Below are 19,920 nucleotides of genomic sequence, written 5' to 3'. Positions count from 1 at the left end.
TCTTTTTATTTATTTATTTATTTATTTATTTATTTTTTCATATGTAGCTCTTTTTTCTTTTTTTTTTTTATTATTATCTGAGTTTAAAGTATAATAAACTCGGTCTCTTAAACGACAGTTTCAATCACACTTGAGTACTTTCATCTGCAGCCAGGCCACTTTGGTCCTGCTCCATGAAAGTGTGTTTCAGGTATCCGATACTGGGGGCAGGCAGCCCCTACATAAAAATGGACTACTTTTAGTGTATTAGTTTAACTCAGAATACATTTCTCATACAAGCAACTCTATTACCCTCAGTGGTTATATTAATAAACCCTTAGAATAGTATTTAACCAATTTGGACACAAATCCAGTTATAATTGCTTATTTACACAATAAAAAGCAAAGCAGTGGCTTGGTTGTTTTTTTTCTTTCTTTTTTACATGATTAAACAACTGGAAAAAATCATCCTGTAGAGGATTACTTTTACCGTTAAGTTCTCCTCAGTAAGCATGTGTGCCAATTACCATTCTCTAAAACTCTAACATGGAATGAACCCCTCTTTCTGGCTATAATGTAGAAGAAAAAGGACATTTACTCCTGTAATAACAAGAAAAACCCAGAAAAAATGAAGATCATTCCTTTCCATGAGGCTAGCAAATAGTATAGATGCCATGAAGCTGTGATAGCCAGTCTCCAAGTGGGCCCCGAATGGTGCTCGCTCCTAGTGGTCACTCCCTTCCTACTTTGAATAGGGTTGACCTGTGTAATCAACGGGATTTAACAGAAACAACAGTGTGTGGCTTTGAAGCTAGGTCATAAAACACAGTTCCATGCTATACATTTCCATCGCTCTACCTCTCTTAGGGTATTTATTATTTGTATTACAGTTATTTTTGCATATCAAGATAAACATTTAAACTATATTTGTTTTTCCCACAATTTCTAGCACTGTGCTGATTTGCTAATGTTCACAAATTATTTGACAAATAAACACAGAATAAGGAGAAGCTAACTTTGTTTGCATTTCCATGAATACCAAAGATAATTTTATGAGACTTCTGAGATTTCTTAAAACTGCAACATTTGCTATTTGCTGTTTTTATACCTGTTTATAAGTTTTATACCCCATTCTCTCTCTATTCTCCCTCCGAGATGTGAATCTGAGATAAATATATATATTTCTCTCAGACTTTTCTTATATTGCCTCACAAGTCCCTAAAGCTGTGTTCATTTTGCTCAGTTGTTGCTCTAATTCTTAGACCCTCAATCTGAAAAGGGTAATGCAATTGTTTCAGAGCTTGTACAGCACAGCAGAAGCTATTCTTATATCCCGGGCCTACATCTAGGCCAGATGCAACATATGATAGCAGTGAAGAACCAAGGGAGTTGATCTTTCAGGTCTCAGATTAAATATTACTTCCTTAAAGAGAACTAGTACCAAGTTTGTTACATTATTTAGGGTTTGCTTGACTCCCTGGCTAGATCAGAAGGTCCATGAGGGCAGGTACTGCGTTGCTTAGCACATCACTGTATAGCCATTATCTCATACAGTGACCAGAGTAGTTGCTCAATAAATGGTCACTGAAGGAACAACTGGACCAAAATTCTTGTTCTGAATCAAGAAGGGCACTTTCTAGGCTTCGAATACATGTATGTATGTCCTTTTACTAGATTTCCCCCAGGCCCTTGTGCTACTACCCTTTCCCCCTCCTTTCCTTTAGGCTGAGGCACGAAGCAACACTACTTTGAACTGGAACTGGGAAGTCCCTTTCCACATATCCAACAGATAAAAGAGGCAGAAGAAAGGAGACTCTTAATGCTGTTGTCAAAGCTTCAGCAGTTATCATCTATTAAAATTCTGAACACATTTTGCCATAGAAATATGTAAGTATAATTTAGGGGGTGCAAAATAGTCAATGAGTCAATAGATTCTTCAATGAGTTTGCTTAGCAAGGTGGTGGCTAGAGCCGTTTCTATGAAGAAAGCATTCTGAGTTCAGAGTTAAACCAACAGGCTAAAAAGGCCTTTAGATTATAGGCCATTTGTAAGTAGGACTGCTTATTCCCTCAATACTACTATTAGAAAACTGGTTGTTTGATACCTATATTGTTAATAATTTTATTTCTCTATTACTACTAACAAAAGTTTAATAATAAAAAAAGTCGACTTCTACCTAATTTGTGTATTTTTCCCTAGTGTTTTGTTTTTTAAAAAAGATTTGGAGTTCTCATCAAATTTACTACCACTGCTATCAGACACCAAGTCAAAGACTTAAAAATATCTCTCTACTTAGCACAAACAGAACTTTCTAGTAGTCAATAACATCTATATCTAAACAACAAAGTATAAGGCACTTTTTCTTTTTTTTTTTTTTTTGAGACGGAGTCTCGCTCTGTCGCCCAGGCTGGAGTGCAGTGGCTGGACTCAGCTCACTGCAAGCTCCGCCTCCCGGGTTTATGCCATTCTCCTGCCTCAGCCTCCCGAGTAGCTGGGACTACAGGCGCCTGCCACCTCGCCCGGCTAGTTTTTTGTATTTTTTTAGTGGAGACGGGGTTTCACCGCATTAGCCAGGCTGGTCTCGATCTCCTGACCTCCTGATCTGCCAGTCTCAGCCTCCCAAAGTGCTGGGATTACAGGCTTGAGCCACCGTGGCCGGCCCACTTTTTCTTTTTTTTTTTTATTTTTTTTATTTTTTTATTTTTGAGGCGGAGTCTCGCTCTGTCGCCCAGGCTGGAGTGCAGTGGCGTGATCTCGGCTCACTGCAAGCTCCGCCTCCCGGGTTTACGCCATTCTCCTGCCTCAGCCTCCCGAGTAGCTGGGACTACAGGCGCCGCCACCACGCCCGGCTAATTTTTTGTATTTTTAGTAGAGACGGGGTTTCACTGTGTTAGCCAGGATGGTCTCGATCTCCTGACCTCGTGATCCGCCCGTCTCGGCCTCCCAAAGTGCTGGGATTACAGGCTTGAGCCACCGCGCCCGGCCCCACTTTTTCTTAAATAAGAGCTACTCCTTAATTGTGGCAGAGATGCAGATTGCATTTCAGTTTGGTCGCTGAAGGTTCTGGTGTGCGAAAAAGTGCCTTCAGCTTTGGAGCTTGCTTGCATCATTCTATGTACCATGGTGACTACAGGCATTTTATTCACCACCTGGAAGAATTAGGCTATATTAATGATCCTTTAAGAACTCATTAGGATTAATGACTACATAGTATCACAGCTGTGACATAAGCAGCTGTAGAAAAATCACTGAGCTAAAAACACCAATTCTATCATCTTTGCTTCACAGAAAGTTCCAGAATACATCTCTCAGCTTGGAGTTCATCAGCCTATACAGGCACTGAACTCATCTTGGGCTTTCCCAAGATAACAACTGCATAAGTTTTCCTAAAAGAACTGCTCCTAGGACTGCCCCTGGAGCTGTGCTATGCCAACGGCGGGGAACGACTGTCTTCTATGTATATATTTATTGTCATCCCTTTTCTTGCCAGAACTACACATAGCCTGTGCCAAGTCATGCAGGATGATGGGGACTAGAAGGGGAGAGTCAAACATGCTGATTAGGTTGCCTCCGGGGTATTCACTTGGCTGCTGAAGTGGGGAAAGGAAGGTCAGTCACAAGTGGGTCCTGGTGGTTGAGTGGCCCCATCTTAATCCTTGGCCACTCAGGGAAACACTTTAGGGTGGTTCTGTGCCAGCACTGTAGAAGGAGAAGATGAAACCATCTTTCTAAAAGCCTGACTAAAAAGAAAAGATTATTGCTGCTCTGAAAATAAAAGCCCATTAACTGAAATATCTGTTTTGGTTGCTAGAATCATGATTTATTTTGAGGGACTATCTCAAATGTTGAGTTCTAAATATTTCCAACTGGTAAAATCCTAGATACTAGGACTGTCACTGCAGTAAAATTGTCATTGCAATGGGCTTCGGAGAACGAAAAACTTCTAAATTAATGCTGATTCCTCTACTTTCTGTGACTAGCACCACTGAGTTTATAATGGCACGTGTGGCAATGTATGTACATCAAACCATCACGTGTACAATTTAAATAATTACAATTTTATTTGCCAACTCTACTTCAATAAAGCTGGGGTATGTGGGGGGGAAATAAAGGTGTTTCTTTCCATAATAAAAAAAGGTATACATGGATTCATTTTTCTTTCAATTAGAAAATAACTTACTGATTGAACCCAGCAGGCAATATTCCAAACTGCCTGCCCAATACCCTTAGTTTCTAAGGATACTTGGTTTAGCATATCAAGGGCAAAGACAAAATTGAACAGAAGTACCAAAAGTAGTTAATCTATTTTTTAGTTCAAAATGTGAAATTGGCCTTACCCACTGCACCCGATGACTTTATTGTACAGATAAGATGGCAAGCCTTTCAGGTGAATGTTGTTATCCACGTATACATACTGTAGTTCTCGAGATCGACCTAAATCTGGATTAGAAAGAAAAGTGCTGTAATTCCTATATACAGGCACCATTATAATGTGAAATATAAAATGTAATACATAATATTAGAAATACTCGAAAATTTCTATTCTGGAAGAAAACCATAAAAGTGTTATATAAAGTAAGCTATAGCTCAGCCTAAACAAGCCTAGTTCTGCCCCTTGATACAGATTCTTTGCTTGGCCAAACTTTAGTCAGGTTCCTAAACCTTCTTCTAGGTCCACATGTGGACCTTGTAAAATCCAGTTTTAGCAAAGAACTCTGCTAAGTCAGTTTAGCAAGAACCCCTCACTTGGGATATCTGACTGGGTTCCTCCTTTCTCCCCCATCTCCTAGGTATAATCACCCTGGCCTGTCTTTAGCAAGAATTCTACTTGGTCAGTCATCCCTTTTCTTGCCAGAACTACATATTGTTATACATATGGAGATTATACATATCTCCTTATTCCTGATGTTTCCTCTGAGCAATTTCCATCCACTGATCACCTTGCTCCTTGGCTGTAAATTCCTACTTGCCCATGTTATATTCAGAGCTGGCCCAATCTCTTTCCCCAACTACAAGACCCAGTTGCAGCGGTTGCTGTACCTAGGCTGATGGTCTCAAATAAAATCTTCCGTACTATGCTTTAACAAGTGCCACTGAATCACTTTTTCTTTAACACCTTATACAGAGATTTCCTGTGTCTCACCTCCCATGGGCAAAGGTGGATGGAGGAGAGGATTAGGGATCAGGCATTGGCTAGGCAGGAGTCTTAGGATCCAGGCAGATGTAGGAATAGAGAGAACTTCCCTGTGAGGAAGAAGTGAAGCAGAACCCAAACCCCAGTCCCGTGAGGTGGGACAGTGGCATAGACAAGACTTAAAGGCCAGAGAGCAGGGGCTGGAACGGGTATGAACCTGGAAAAGGAGGAAGTTGAGAGAGGGGGCCCCAAAAGAAGGGTCTACAACAGTAACAAGAATGTCAGAAAGAGGCAGAACTCAAGTGTATTTCCCAGAGGTAGCAGGGCAGTGAGAAGGCAAAGAGTGGAAGAGGATCCAGTGAGGAAATAAGGCTGAAAGTACGGATGGAGATTCCCAGCAAGAACAGGTGGTAGAGACACTTCTCAGATATCCAGGCCATCCCTTCCCATGTGCCTAGGAATGTGCAACCAGCTCTCCTCTCCACTCCTAAGCACTCACTGACTAGGGCTATTTGTCTTCATTGTCACAGAGGTACACAACAGAGTCCTGAGCAGTCTTGCTAACCATCTGCTCTTAAGAAAGAACATAATATGGCGGGGGTGGGAGGTGGTGGTGCTTATGCCTGTAATCCCAGCACCCTGGGAGGCCAAGGCAGGTGGATTGCTAGAGCCCAGGAGTTCAAGACCAGTCTGGGCCACATGGTGAAACCCTATCTCTACCAAAAAATACAAAAAAATTAGCCAGGTATGGTGGCATGTGTCTCTAGTTTCAGCTGCTCGGGAAAGGTGAGAGGATTGTTTGAGCCTGGGAGGTTGAGGCTGCAATGAGCCAAGATCATTCCACTGCATCCAGCTTGTGCAACATAGCCAGACCCTGACTAAAAATTTTTTAAAAAGAGAGAGAAAAAAGAAAGAACATAGTCTTTGAAAGGTTTTCTAGGGTTCTGCTTACGAAAACAGAAGATAGGCTGAAGGACAGCTCTTCCTCCTAATCTTTCTTTAGTTTAGGAAAGTCAAAGGCCCAGATAGCTACATTAGGAGGCTTTTAGATTCATTTATATTGCAAAAGAAAACCCATTTAACCATTAAGGACCTTTAGGCCTATGCTAGGCCTTAGAAATACAGCTATGAATACAGTATTAACCTATGTGGAAACAGGAAAAACGGTAACTGTAATATAATACGATCACTTATGTTAGAGAAGCTGGTTGAAGGTCTTATGGTTCACAAATGGGTTCTGGATAATTTGTCCCAGAAAGCAGGAGGAGCGTAATATAAAGTTAAGGTAAGAAAGAGTTCCTGTGGGAGAGGGTAGGGTGGGTTAACATTACTTCCTGCTGGTCCTATTACAATCATCCTGCCCAGTTACAAAAATGAACCACAATTTCCCTCAAAAGGGTTACAACAATTTACACCCCTACCAGCCACGTATGAGAGCACCTGCTTCCTCATAGGAAGCAAAACGTCATGTTTTAAAATTTTTGCCATCCTTATAGGTAAGAAAAGGTATCTTGACATTGTTTTAACTTGCATTTTTCTACTTATGAGTTTGAACATTTCAAAACTATGTCTGAGAGGCATTTACATACATTTTGTAAATTGCCTGTTCAAATATTTTTCTCATTTTTTGATCAGGTTTTTGGTATTTCACCCCTTGTTTTTATGAGTCCTTTATGTATCAGGGACATGAGTTCCACATCTGTGGTTTATGTTATAAATACTTTCTCTCAGTTTGTCAGCTGTCATTTAACTTAGTTGATGATGTATTTTTGTCATGCAAAATTCTGAAAAGTCTTCCAATTTATCTTTTTTAAAAATTGCCTCCAGATTTTGAGTCGTAGTTAGAAAACCTCTTCCCTGTGACATCCAAGTTTAAGCAGAATTCACCCATATTTTCTTCTAGTGTTCATATGGTTTCATTTTTCTCTTCCTTTTTTTTTTTTTTTTTTTTTAAACAAATTGAGTTCTAATTCATTTGGAGTCTATTCTTATACATGGCATAAAAGTACAGCTAATAATTCCCTTTTTCAAATGGTGATTCAGCTGTCTCAGGGTCATTTATGAACTTTTTAGTCCATTTTTACTCCAGTACACCAAAAAGAAAAAAAGATCTCTAAGACTAGAAGATAAAAACAATTATAAAGTGTACATATTCCAGAAGAGAAAAACTGTGGTGCTAATTGAGCTGCAAATATGTAAAAAATAAGAGATGAAACCCCAAAGATTTCACAAAAAAACTAGCAGAACTTATAAATGAATTCACTATAGCTACAGGATACATTTCAACATATAAAACTCATTGAATTTCTATATACAAATAACAACCGACCAGAGAAAGAAATCAAGAAAACAATCCCATTTTTGATAGTATTTTTAAAAAGTACCTAGAAATGAATGTAACTAAGCAGGTGAAAATGTAACTAAGGAGGTGAAAAGATACACTGAAAACTATAAAAAACTGATGGGAGAAAATTAATAATACACAAATAAATGGAGAGATATCCACTGTTCGTGGATGGGAAGAATTAATATTGTTAAAATATCCAAACTACCCAAAGCAATATACAGATTTAATATAATGTCTATCAAAATTCCAATGGCATTCTTCACAGAAATAGAAAAAAATCCTAAAATTCATACGGAGAAAAAAATAAAACAACAATAACAACAACAACAAAACCCAAATAGCCAAAGCAATACTGAGACAGAAAAATAAAACTGGAGGCATCTCACTTCCTGATTTAAAATTACTTTACAAAGCTATGGTAACAAAAGCACTATGATGCTGGCACAAAAACAGAAACCTGGACCAATGGAACAGAACAGAGAGTCCAGAAATAAATCCAAACATATATGGGTACCAAGAGGACATAACAGGGAACAGAAAGTGTCTTCAATAGATGGTGCTGGGAACGCTGGATTTCCACATGCAAAAGAATAAAATTGGACCCTTATCTTACACAATACACAAAAATCAATGCAAAACTGATTAAGAAACCTAAATATAGAACCTGAAACCATAAAGCTCCTAGAATAAAACATAGGAGAAAAGCTCCTTGACACTGGCCTTGGCAATGATTTTTTCGATATCACACCAAAAGCTCAGGCTACAAAAACAAAAATAAAGGAGACTACATCAAATTTAAAAGCTTCTGCACAGCAAAGAAAACAATTAACAAAATGAAAAGGCAACCTACTCACTGAGAAAAAAAAATAAGTGCAAACCACATAACTGATAAGAGGTTAATATCCAAAATTTATAAAGAACTCTTATAACTCAATAGCAGAAAAACAACTCGAATAAATAATGGGCAAAGCATCTAAACAGACATTTTTCCAAAGAATATATACAAAAGGCCAACAGGTATATGAAAAGGTGCTTAACATCACTAGTAAAGGAAATGCAAATTAAAACCACTATGAGATTACCACCTCACACCTATAAGGATGGCTATCATAAAAAAGATAAGAGATAACAAATGTTGGTGAGGGTGTGGAGAAAAGGGAACCCTAGTACATGTTAGTAGGACTGTAGATTGGTGCAGCCATTATGGAAAACAGTATGGAGGTTCCTAAAGAAATGAAAAATACAACTACCACATGACTCAGCAATCCCTCTTCTGGGTATATATCCAAAGGAGATACAATCATTGCCTCATAAAGACATCTGCACTCCCATATTCACTGCAGCATTATTCACCACAGCCCAAGATATGGAAACACTGTAAATGCCCATTGATGAATGACCAGATAAAGAAATGTGGTATGTATACATAATGGAATATTTTTCAGCCTTAAAAAAGAGATTTATGCCACAACCTGGATGAATCTGGAAGACATTATACTAAGTGAAATAAGGCAGACACACAAAGAAAACTGTTGCACAATCTCACTTATATACAGAATATTTTTTAAAAGAGCTCCACGCCTGTAATCCCAGCACTTTGGGAGGCCAAGTCGGGCACATCACGAGGTCAGGAGGTGGAGACCATCCTGGCTAACACCGTGAAACCGTCTCTACTAAAAATACAAAAAAATTAGCCATGATGGCGGGTGCCTGTAGTCCCAGCTACTTGGGAGGCTGAGGCAAGAAAAGGGCATGAACCCAGGAGGCAGAGCTTGCACTACACTCTCGTACCACTACACTCCAGCTTGGGCGACAGAGTGAGACTCCATCTCAAAATAAATAAATAAAATGAAATAAAATAAAATAAAATAAAATAAAAAAGAGCTCAAGTACACAAGAAGACTGAAACAGGGGTTATCATGTGGGAAGAAGGTAAGGATGGAAAATAGCAGACATGTAGGATGAACAAGTTCAGAGATCCTAATGTACAACATGAAGACTAAGGTTAATAAACTTGTACTGTATTACAGAATTTTGTTAAATATATTTTTAGCTGCTCTTGTCATGAAAAACTATGTGAGATGATAGATATGTTCATTTGTTTGTCTACAGTAACCACTTTACTATTTATTTGTATCCCATAATATCATGTTATAAACCTGAAATATACATAAGAAAATTTACTTAAAAAAATACACACACACACACACACACACAACCTTCTTCAGTGAAAAATAACACGGAACAGAGGTCATACAATTTGGAAAGGAAAAATGTGTACCACGTATACAGGTTTTTATGTATTTTTTAAATGGGTAATGGTTGTAATGAAAATATTTTTGATAAGTATGCTTCCATTAAAGCTGGAGAAGTAAATTTACAATGAATTCTGGCTTTAGTATAAACAAAATATTTAAACTTAGAATAAAGTCAAGTTTTAATACACCTACTTTCAGTTTTTGATATTTTTTCAAGTACTTTAATGCCCTAAAAAATTAAGGTTCTAGAAAAAAATCATAGGAGTGCACATTCTTCCTTTTGCCTTGGGCTTCAAATGTCTCAACATGGCATTGCCAGATCCTGTCTTGATTCAGATTTTTGCTATTTTGTTTACCATGGATTTCTTTGCATTAATTTTATTTCTTAAAATATTGTATTAAAATGTAATTTATCTTAAAACAAAAGGAAACAAGAGTCATTTAAGGCCAGAAGTTTAAGATCAGCTTGGGAAACAGCAAGACTCTGTCTCTACAAAATAATTAGCTGGGAGTGGTGGCACATGCCTATAGTTCCAGCTACTCAGGAAGCTGAGGCAGAAGGATCACTTGAGCCTAGGAGTTCGAGGCTGTACTGAGCCACAGTTGCACCACTGCACTCTAGCTTGGGTGACAGAGCAAGACCCTGTCTCAAAAAACATGAATGAATGAATGAATGAATGAATGGATGGATGAATGAATGAATGAACGAACGACTATTAGCTGGGCATTGTGGCCCACGTCTATAGTCCCACCTACTCAGGAAGCTGAGGCAGGAGGATCACTTGAGCCCAGTAGTTCAAGGCTGCAGTGAGCCATGACTGCGCCACTGTACTCCAGCCTGGGCAACAGAGTGAGACCCTGCTAAAAAAAGTAAAAAATAAAAAGAGAGGCGCTAACTCAGAAATAAGTCACTGAAGAGAATAATTTGCTCACCGTGGGGATAAGAGGACTCAAGTGTCTGACTATTCACTTACAAGGCATGTGAGCAGAGCTTCTGTTTGCTCATATGTTAAATGGGGTAACAGTACCTGGTCCCTCAATATTACCAGTTGCAAGGTCACTGAATGTTTAAAACAATTGTGATATTTAAATCAGCATACAATATGTTTTTTAAGCATCAGACTAGAGAATTACCAAAATATTGCATACTGTTAACTTAAGTAAACATTCATGGACATATCTATTGGTGTAAAAGGCAACACATTTATAAAATATAGATGGGAAAACTATAAATACCAGAATCCACTTGCATAAAAAAGGCCTCAACATGGCACTAAAAATGCCTATTTTATTTCTTCACTACTTCTCTGGTATACATAAAGAACTCTTACAACTCAGTAGCAGAAAAACAACTCAATTAAAATATGGGCAAAGCATCTCAACAGACATTTTTCCAAAGAACATATACAAAAGGCCAATAGGTATATGAAAAGGTGCTCAACAAGTCCTACAGTCACAAATAGAAGACTTTAAAAGCACATAGAACACCTTGGAATTTTTTTTTTTTTTCAAAATGAAACTGCGTTGATAAAATGCAAATGATCTCTGGTCTCAGATTTGTCTTTCAGAGCCCCTTGAAAGACAAATCTGAGCAGGGCTCACAGAAAGCAGGAAATATTCTTTACTTGGGTATATGCAATGGTAAGGGGCAGAGCATACTAGTTAAAAGAGCAGGAGCACAGACTTGGAGTCAGACAACCTGGGTTTGAATCCTTGTTCTAATTACTAAATGTGTGGCTTAGTTTCCTCATCTGTATAATGGGGAAAATAAAGCTGTCCTCAGGTTTAGTGAGAATTGCTAACAAGGTTTAAAAATTATCAAATAGAATTCTTGGCACACAACCTTCTCCAATATATGGCAGTTACTGTTCTCTTTATTAGTAAGTGACATATTTGGAAGTACGTGCCTACAGTAGAAGAAGGCCAATTAAAAGAGAATTCTCTTTGGCATGCAGCAAATGGTAGTAACACTTTTCTATACTTTAATTGCACAGAAAAGAGTTGGAGGCAACAGCCTCTAGAGACAATGATTTATCCCCTCAAACCAAGGACACAAAATGAGACATGACAGAGGAAGCACCTCTTTTCTCTATACTGCAAAAGAGCTTGTGCAAATTAAATGAGGTGACATGCAAAGATCACACAATAAAGTTAAATAAAAGCTGGCACTTGCTACCTCTTACTAGTTTAGTCTTCTTTCCCTATGTTAGTTTTATAGGAAAAAACGAGTTGATAATTTAAAAATGCTATTAGCTTCAGATCTTGTCTTCGCTTTTCAATATTCCAGATAATTCAGTTTGTACCTCCTGGCTACTTTGAGGAAGGTAATTTTTTAATATATGCCCACCATGAAACAGACTATTTTATGTTAAAGCTGAAAGAAAATCAGTACCTGCTATGTTCAGATTATACATTAGCCAGCATAATGCCACATGGACATGAGTATGTAATACAGACACTTAAATTTTCCAAATACACAATCTGATAAAGAGTAGGGAATGGCAGTACTGAAATTAGATAATGCAGTGGGTGCTGGAGTCAGAACTGAGTCTGAATCCTGCTTCCCCACTTGCTAACTGCTTCCTGACATGAAGGGAAATGAAATGTTCTGAGCCTGCTTCCTCCACTGCAACAAGGGGATAAGAGTACCTTTCTCACAGACCTGTTACGAAGATTAAACAACATATATGGTGCCCAGCTTTATTCCTGGCAAAATAATTGGTACTCGATACATCTTATTCTTTTACCTCCTACTTCTGAATACAAAGAGGAGATCACAAAACAGTGTGGGATGATGAAGAGAACCAGGCAGCTCTGCAGTTTTAGTTGGCACAGCACAGCCTGGTGGGGAGGCCAGGACACCGCAGCGCCAGGCAAGGTCACAGGCTGTAAAGGCGGTGCTGTGACAGTCTCTTGAGAGCGTGATCCTGGCCAGAAGGCAGTCGGCTGGCAAAAACCCCAAGCACAATGGAATGGCATTCGTAATCACTACGAGGCTGAAATACAAACATGTACTTCATGAAAAGGCTTTGAGATATTTCTTACATTCTTAAGACAAAAAAACCTTCACTCAATAATTAACTTTGGAAGAGATCACTCATCTACTAACCACTGGGGTGGTTTTCTTCCTTTTATTAATATTAATGCACCAATACCTTACAATAGATATATCATGCAATAATATTTTTAAAGTTCTTGAGCAAAAAAGGCTCAGTATGTAAAATTTATAAAGCAAGGAAGCTGTCCATCTGCATAGATGCTACAGCCATAAAGAACTTTTTCATGTGGCTTTTTAAAGTACTGTACTGTGTTCAAAATATTTCCTTTTTTTCTTCCAAACTCACAGATCAGAGTTTCTGACTTAGAAATTAGCAAAATCTAGGAGTCCTGCACAAACTCCAATTCTGTTTGTTTGTTTGTTTGTTTGTTTGTTTGTTTGTTTTCAACCTCAAGGCTCTGGCATATGCAGTCCACATGGCTGAAAATGGAACAAAAAGCTCCTGTGTATTCAGACTGCTGCCCTTTTAACCATACTGTAAAAGCGAGCATGGAATGACAGCACAGGAGAGGACAGAACAGGGTCTGTGTTTACTCCATGCTGACCAGTATGAAACTCATTTATTTTATCAAAAGGTGAATGTATATTCTCATCAACAAAATGATGGACCAAAAGAAACAACAACATCAAAGCAATCAACCAAAATAAATTGTTTGGAATGCTCTATCAATGTTAAACCAATTACCACAGTTCAATAAATCAGAGATACTATTAGTCATAATTACAATGCTTTAAATACTATAAAACGTGGGCTTCTTAGTAATAAATTCAGAATAATTTACAGTGTATTCCAAAATAATTCTTAAAATGAATTTAAATTACCTACCTGATGCTTTTTACAAAGACAACCCTTCAACCACTTTCTCAGAGTAATAAATTTTTAAGTGCTAGCTTCTTTAAATACACACAAACACACAGACTCCATTAACTCTCTTACAAAGTCACTGTCTTTCTAGTCTATTCAGCTTTTACAAAATAAGACCTAACAGTGAATTATAATTTAATAAGATAACTTTATACATGGTAGATCATCAACTGTTAAATTAAAATAAATAGATTTTAATGAATTTGAATGACTGCAGGCTTCCTTTGCTGTTGGTTTAAATATTCATGCTGCAGCATCTCTATTTCTGTTGCACAGTTCAGGTAACAAAGAGATGACAAGCAGTGGGCTGGGCACTGTGCTCAATGCTTGGGGTCCAAACATGAAGACACACACTTCCTACACTTCCTTACAGTCTAGTTACAGAGTAAAAACAGTTCATATTGACTGTATGCTTATGTGGTATTTATAAGTGATACATGTTTTATGGATCTTATTCTCACAATCGTGCTATGAAGTAGGTGCTAATATTACCTTATTACTGAGACTTAAATAACCCTCCTAAGTCCAAGATTACACAGCTAGTAAGTGGTAGAGCTGGGATTTAAAGGCACATATGCCTGTTTCACCATGATGGAAGTTAGACAGCCTCCCCCAACACATTATTTCTATACAAGCAGGACACTCCCATGCAGGGCAGGGAGTGGTACTACCTAGCAGGATGCCTGGGGGCTGAGGGTGAGAGAGCTGGTTCTTGCCCAAAGCATCCAGGTACAGTATCAGAGTTGGATCTTGAAGCAGACATTGCCAAGGAGATAAGTGATGAACCAAGTTTCTCTTTGCTTGCTTTAAAGGACTAGAAAACTGGTGGGCTAGTTCTAACTTACAGATTTATGGCAGAAATACCAAGAATTCCTTCAGAGAAGATCCTAGAGAAGGAAACTGGTTGACTGTCCAGTATGGACTTGGAAAATACAACCCCACCATGGCAGCCTATGTGAAGAGCAAAATGTCTTCACTGCATTGTACCTTGAACTGCTGCTCAGCTGCACTATGTGCCTGTTTTTCTGGTTTGTTTGGAACTTAAAACTTTACTGAAAGCTATGACTGATGGAAACTCTAGATTCTTGCTTTTAAGTCAATTCATAACATCTTCCAGACTTCACTAGTACTGCACATTCCTGTCACTATTTAAAAAGCTGTGAGTTCCAGAACCAGAATAACAAAAAACTCCTGGTAAACATTCTGCTCATGGTGCTAGCCCTCATACTACTATTTTTCTAAGCTTCACGTTGTGCCCTAAGAATGAGCAGCATTTCTTTTTCTTTTAACTGATATTTGGGAGAACAGGGCTCACTTTCTTCACATTAATCATGTCCCACCCCCTAAATCCTACTCCAAAACTAGAGAAAAATATAAATTTGTTCACTTAAAGCTCACCTAATCTAGCTGTACTTTTCTCTTCATACATTAGCATAGTAAGTCAACGTCTGGCCCTTGCTGCAGAAGCCACATGAAATAACCGTTAACTTCCTAAGAAAACCTAAACAAGAGAAAAACCCTGAAAGAAAAACAAAGCACTGTCAGAAGACAGTAGAATAGGCTGGGCGTGGTGACTCACGCCTATAATCCTAGCATTTTGGGAGTCTGACTCCGGTGGATCACCTGACGTCAGGAGTTCGAGACAAGCCTGGCCAACATGGTGAAATCCCCATCTCTACTAAAAATACAAAAATTAGCCAGCCGTGGTGGCATGCACCTATAATCCCAGCTACTCAGGAGGCTGAGGCAGGAGAATCGCTTGAACCCGGGAGGCGGAGGTTGTAGTGAGCCCATATCGCGCCACTGCACTCCAGCCTGGGCAACAGAGAGAGACTCCATCTCAAAAAAAAAAAAAAAAAAAAAGACAGTAGAATTGGCTCAGATGAATAAGCAGCACAAGGATAAAGAAGAGTTTTTGTTACAAATACTTACAAAAAGACAGAGCTCAAAAAGAAGCATTGCACATCCATTTCCTTGACAAAATTTGCATTCCAGAGTTCTAACTTTTCTCCTGAAAGATCTGTATGGATTTTTGTTAACAGACTCATTCTCTCATTTCTTCCCACTACTAGATTTTGAACCTTGCTTTCAAGACTTTCTTTTCTCTGTTTTCATTAAATAGAGACCTGCCCAACAATTACTATAGAACATCATTTTGTCACAAGCTTGGGTCCCCTTTTTGAAAGCAGCTATCACACCTTCTACTCAAACACAGAACTCACTCCAACCTTTGGGACTTTTTGTCCATACTAGAATAAAGTTCTTCACTGAAATTTACTTAAGGTCACAAATTCTGCAAATTGGTCCCATTAAATAATGATGTCAAGGCCACAGTTCTTCAAACTGCAGATGAAATACATTCACAGTTCAGTACAGTACAGTTTACACTCATCTGTAAGTCTGAGATTAGGAAATTATTAACTGGTTTCCAACTAGTTTCAATACTAGATTGAAGTTTAAATAGTTTTACTGTGTGGACTTTAATTTTTATTAAAAAATAGTAAACAGCAATTCTTTTCCTGACTTTCTAAGCAAATACAGAGAAAGTAGGAACAAAGTAGGAATAAGAGACAATAGAAAAAACAAGTACAGTTAACAGATTTGTGCCTTTTATATGCCATTTACAAAAAGAGAAGGGATTTCAGCATGTGCTTTGAAAATGCCTAGGAGCTAGTTTCTAAAACTGCACCATTACTTGCTATATATTTTTTCTACATAAGGCATCCAATTCCTACAAACAAATACAAGTACTACCACTATAAAAAACTGGAGTGTTCTCCTGTTACGTGACAAAGGGCCAGCTTTATACCCTTATCAAAGTCACGGAGTGTGGTCTGGAGGACTGGTAGAATCACACTAAAACATGAATCTCTGCACTCTCATGCTTGTTTGTCCACTAAAATTGTTCTATAAACAATTTTAGGTTAGTGCAGAGATACATTCATTTTTAAAAATCTATTTACATTTGATATTTTTCAAACATCATTTCAGTATGTAGCACAAGTCCTTGACACACAGAATAACTCTTCCCAATAAAATAAACACTACTAGAATCTCCAAGAGATAACTCTGGGGCTGGTTTAGAAACCCAGTTAATTTTCCTTAGTAGAAAGTTATTTTCTACTAGCTGTTGGGCTTACTACATGGTGGTTTATGCACAAGCCATTCTGTAAATCTCAATGTCCTGTGCCAAACGTTCCTGATTACGAATTCAATCGCTTTTTTTTTTCTTCTCGTTCTGTTGCCCAGGCTGGAGTGCAGTGGTGCAATCTTGGCTCACTGCAACCTCCCAGGTTCAAGCGATTTTTGGGCCTCAGCCTCACCAGTAGCTGGGATTGCAGATGCCCGCCACCACATCCAGCTAATTTTTGTATTTTTAGTAGAGACGGGGTTTCACCATGTTGGCCAGGCTGGTCTAGAACTCCTGACCTCAAGTGATCCACCCACATCAGTCTCCCAAAGTGTTGAGATTACAGGAGTGAGCCACGGTTCCCAGCCCAATCACTGTTTTTTAAGTTAACATTCAATAAGAATTCCATCGCTAATGTGGGTACAACTTTTGTTTTCTTGTTTTCTTAAACTACAGAAGTTACTGGCATTGAGTTTGGCTGACACGGCATTTCCTGGGAGCTAACTAAAGGATGCTCTTCCATAGTCAATTTGTGAATGGGCAACCTCACAATCCTTCTATCTATTATTCAACATTAAGTAAGTTGTAAACACACCTGGATAATTGGACTTATTAATTATGCAATGAAAACCAGAAGCGCATGGTTAAAAAGCCTTAGAGAAAAAAATCATTTTCTTTATATCTCCCTACACTTTCAGAAGCCAAGAAATGAGTTGCAGTTGTCTGAGTTATTTAGTTAACGGAGCTATTTTGAATCAAAAGCAAATATTCAAGTTTTGAGGACTCTATTAAATTTCATAGCACTAGGCTCAAGTGACTGCTTTCCCTCTCTTCCTTGCTGATAGTCACCACCGTGAACAAAGCTTCTATCTGTAGAATCTTCTGTCACTCAGTTGTGCTGGCATAGTAATAATAGGAACATCCTTTTCTTTTGATGCATCTTTTCATCTTAAGAAGAACACAGTCAAAGAGTCTTAATGGTTTCAACAGTATTACAAGTGACTTAGGGAAACATACTCAAAGACTGTTAATGGGTTAGACAGTATTATAAGTGATTTAAGTCATCCCTTACATATGGTATCTTTAGTTACCTTTTGAAGAGGCTATAATCTTACATTTCTTTAAGAAGCCACTTGAAGACTGGTTTTCTCCTAAGTCACACTTCTTTGGCAAGAAACTGAATTCATTAAGTGGCTCCCCAAAATAAGATTCCCACCTCCTATCATAGGGAGCGATATCACAGCATTCGTTTCATAAAACTTTCAAGTTCCTGCATTATTCTTATAGAATCAAGGCTCTTATAACACAGAAGCCTTCTAATATTTGAAAACCTTAGAGGTACATGTGAGTGTGTGCCTGTGTGTATGTGCAGAGTATTTCCAAACTACTGTAAAGAGATACCCCATTTGCTAAGTTTCTAAGAACAGTTCAGTTCTCTAAAAAAAAAGGCAGTACCAGAGGCTGCATGCTTTGTTTGGCTCTCTCCCAGATAGTTCTTAGCATTAGATGGCTTTGGTTTTTCAGAAAAAGGTTCATGGAAAGGTTTTAAGTGTATAAATTTAATTGTTTTCTTCCTAAAGACAGAACTGAATTCAATTTCCAAATCGATCTTCATGATGGCAAAAAATACCCCCAGAAACAGAAAGACAAGAATGAGGAAACTGTGGCTATTTTGGTCAGCTTCAGTTTCTTCATCTCCGTGGATTATCCTGTCTCCAGTCTCCTGAAGCCTTCCTTGAGTGACCTCACACAGAGCTCTCTAGCTGTCTCATCCATTTCTTACAAAGAATATCCAGTATACCAGATGCAGCAAGGCCACCAGGGCTTGTATTTGCTCCCTGATCCTTTCTTCCTGCTGTTCTCAAAGAATCCAGTTTTAGACCAGGACAGACCACTGCTTCAGGTAGCCTGCTTCTTTTATACTGGATAATCTTCATCATCATCATCCTCTTGCTTGTATGCTTTTCTAAAGTAAAGTAAAACCTATTCACAGGCCCATGTTCTGCCAGGGCTGTAAGCCTTATGAGCCAGGATGGTGACCAGAGCCTTGTGGAAGCTGCTTCCTATCCTGGGCTATCTGCAGCCCAAGACTTGGGAGTTGTGGTTACTTCAACTGCCATAAGGCATCCTCCTCAAAGTGCAGAGTAGACCCTCTTGCCTCTAAAGCTCTTTGACACCACATTCACAAATTCACAAAGGAAAGTTGCTCCTGACACAGAGGCAAGGCTTTGGAGTAACAAGAAACCTAGAGACAGAAGCTACTCTGTAATAGTTCAACTCACCACTGAAGATTGTGTACCAAAGAAGAGATGCCCACCTCCCTAGCCACACCGGCCATTAGCATGGTGCATACAGAAGATGCCCTAGTAAATAACTGAGGGTGCCAAGGCAGAAGAGCAGACTAGCCATGTGTATGTAGCACTCAGTTCTCTACCAACAACCATTTCTTTAACCTTGCACCAGCCACTGCAAGTTGGGTCCTCTGTTGCTGCAAGCATTCAGCATGACACACAGCATCACTCCCAGGGCCCCAAATATGACAGTGGTCAGCTTCCTATGGGAATGGCTTCCCTCTATTCTCCCACCACCACTGCCACCTTGGCACATACTCAGCTTGTGTCACTGCTGAAAGAAAGGCAGGAATGAGTGGCCAATGACTAGGGGAATGAGGAGCCAAGGCTAAGGAACCATAGTGAGGGAGGCAGAATAGGCAAGGCGAAGGGCACAGTAACCAGCTGCAGCAAACAAAAGTCATTCAACTTAAGGAGTTCAATTGTGTGCAGGAATCTAGGCAGAGCTAGGGCTCTAGAACCAGATGGCATTGTGGTAAGAGCACATCTGAGTATCAGACAAGAGAAGAGGGCTATGGATCAGACTCTGGCAGGCTCAATGTAGCCAGTAGTTGTATGAATGGTTTACAGCTGAGACAAAGAATATGTAACAGAATAACCAAGACAAGAGAAAAACAATTTATTAGGAGCACACCTCCAAATTAAGGAACCAGGAGCTCTGCTGAAGTTGTAGGGGCCGGGCAATGGAAGAAGAGTTACTAGCACCAAGATAGATCTAGATAACAGGGTTCAGGCCTAGGCTTTTATAAGATTTCTGTTGATGCAGAAGCTACTGACACAAGGCCAGGTGGAAACAAG

General features: G+C 38.9%; 1 protein-coding gene across 4 annotated transcripts in view; it reads right to left on the bottom strand.

Moving 5' to 3' along the window:
• LRRC28 (leucine rich repeat containing 28) overlaps positions 1-19,920 on the bottom strand; it is a 135,676-nt gene that overhangs the window by 25,039 nt on the left and 90,717 nt on the right. For all 4 annotated transcript variants that reach the window (XM_025391228.1, XM_025391230.1, XM_025391231.1 and 1 more), the window contains one exon: positions 4,317-4,419. In XM_025391228.1, the coding sequence (XP_025247013.1) occupies positions 4,317-4,419 (103 nt within the window). The remainder of the gene's footprint in view (positions 1-4,316; positions 4,420-19,920) is intronic.

Source organism: Theropithecus gelada, chromosome 7b (assembly GCF_003255815.1).
Source record: "Theropithecus gelada isolate Dixy chromosome 7b, Tgel_1.0, whole genome shotgun sequence".
NCBI classification, from domain to species: domain Eukaryota; kingdom Metazoa; phylum Chordata; class Mammalia; order Primates; family Cercopithecidae; genus Theropithecus; species Theropithecus gelada.
The sequence above is the reverse complement of the archived record's forward strand: the minus strand, read 5'-3'. Positions and strand labels throughout refer to the sequence as shown.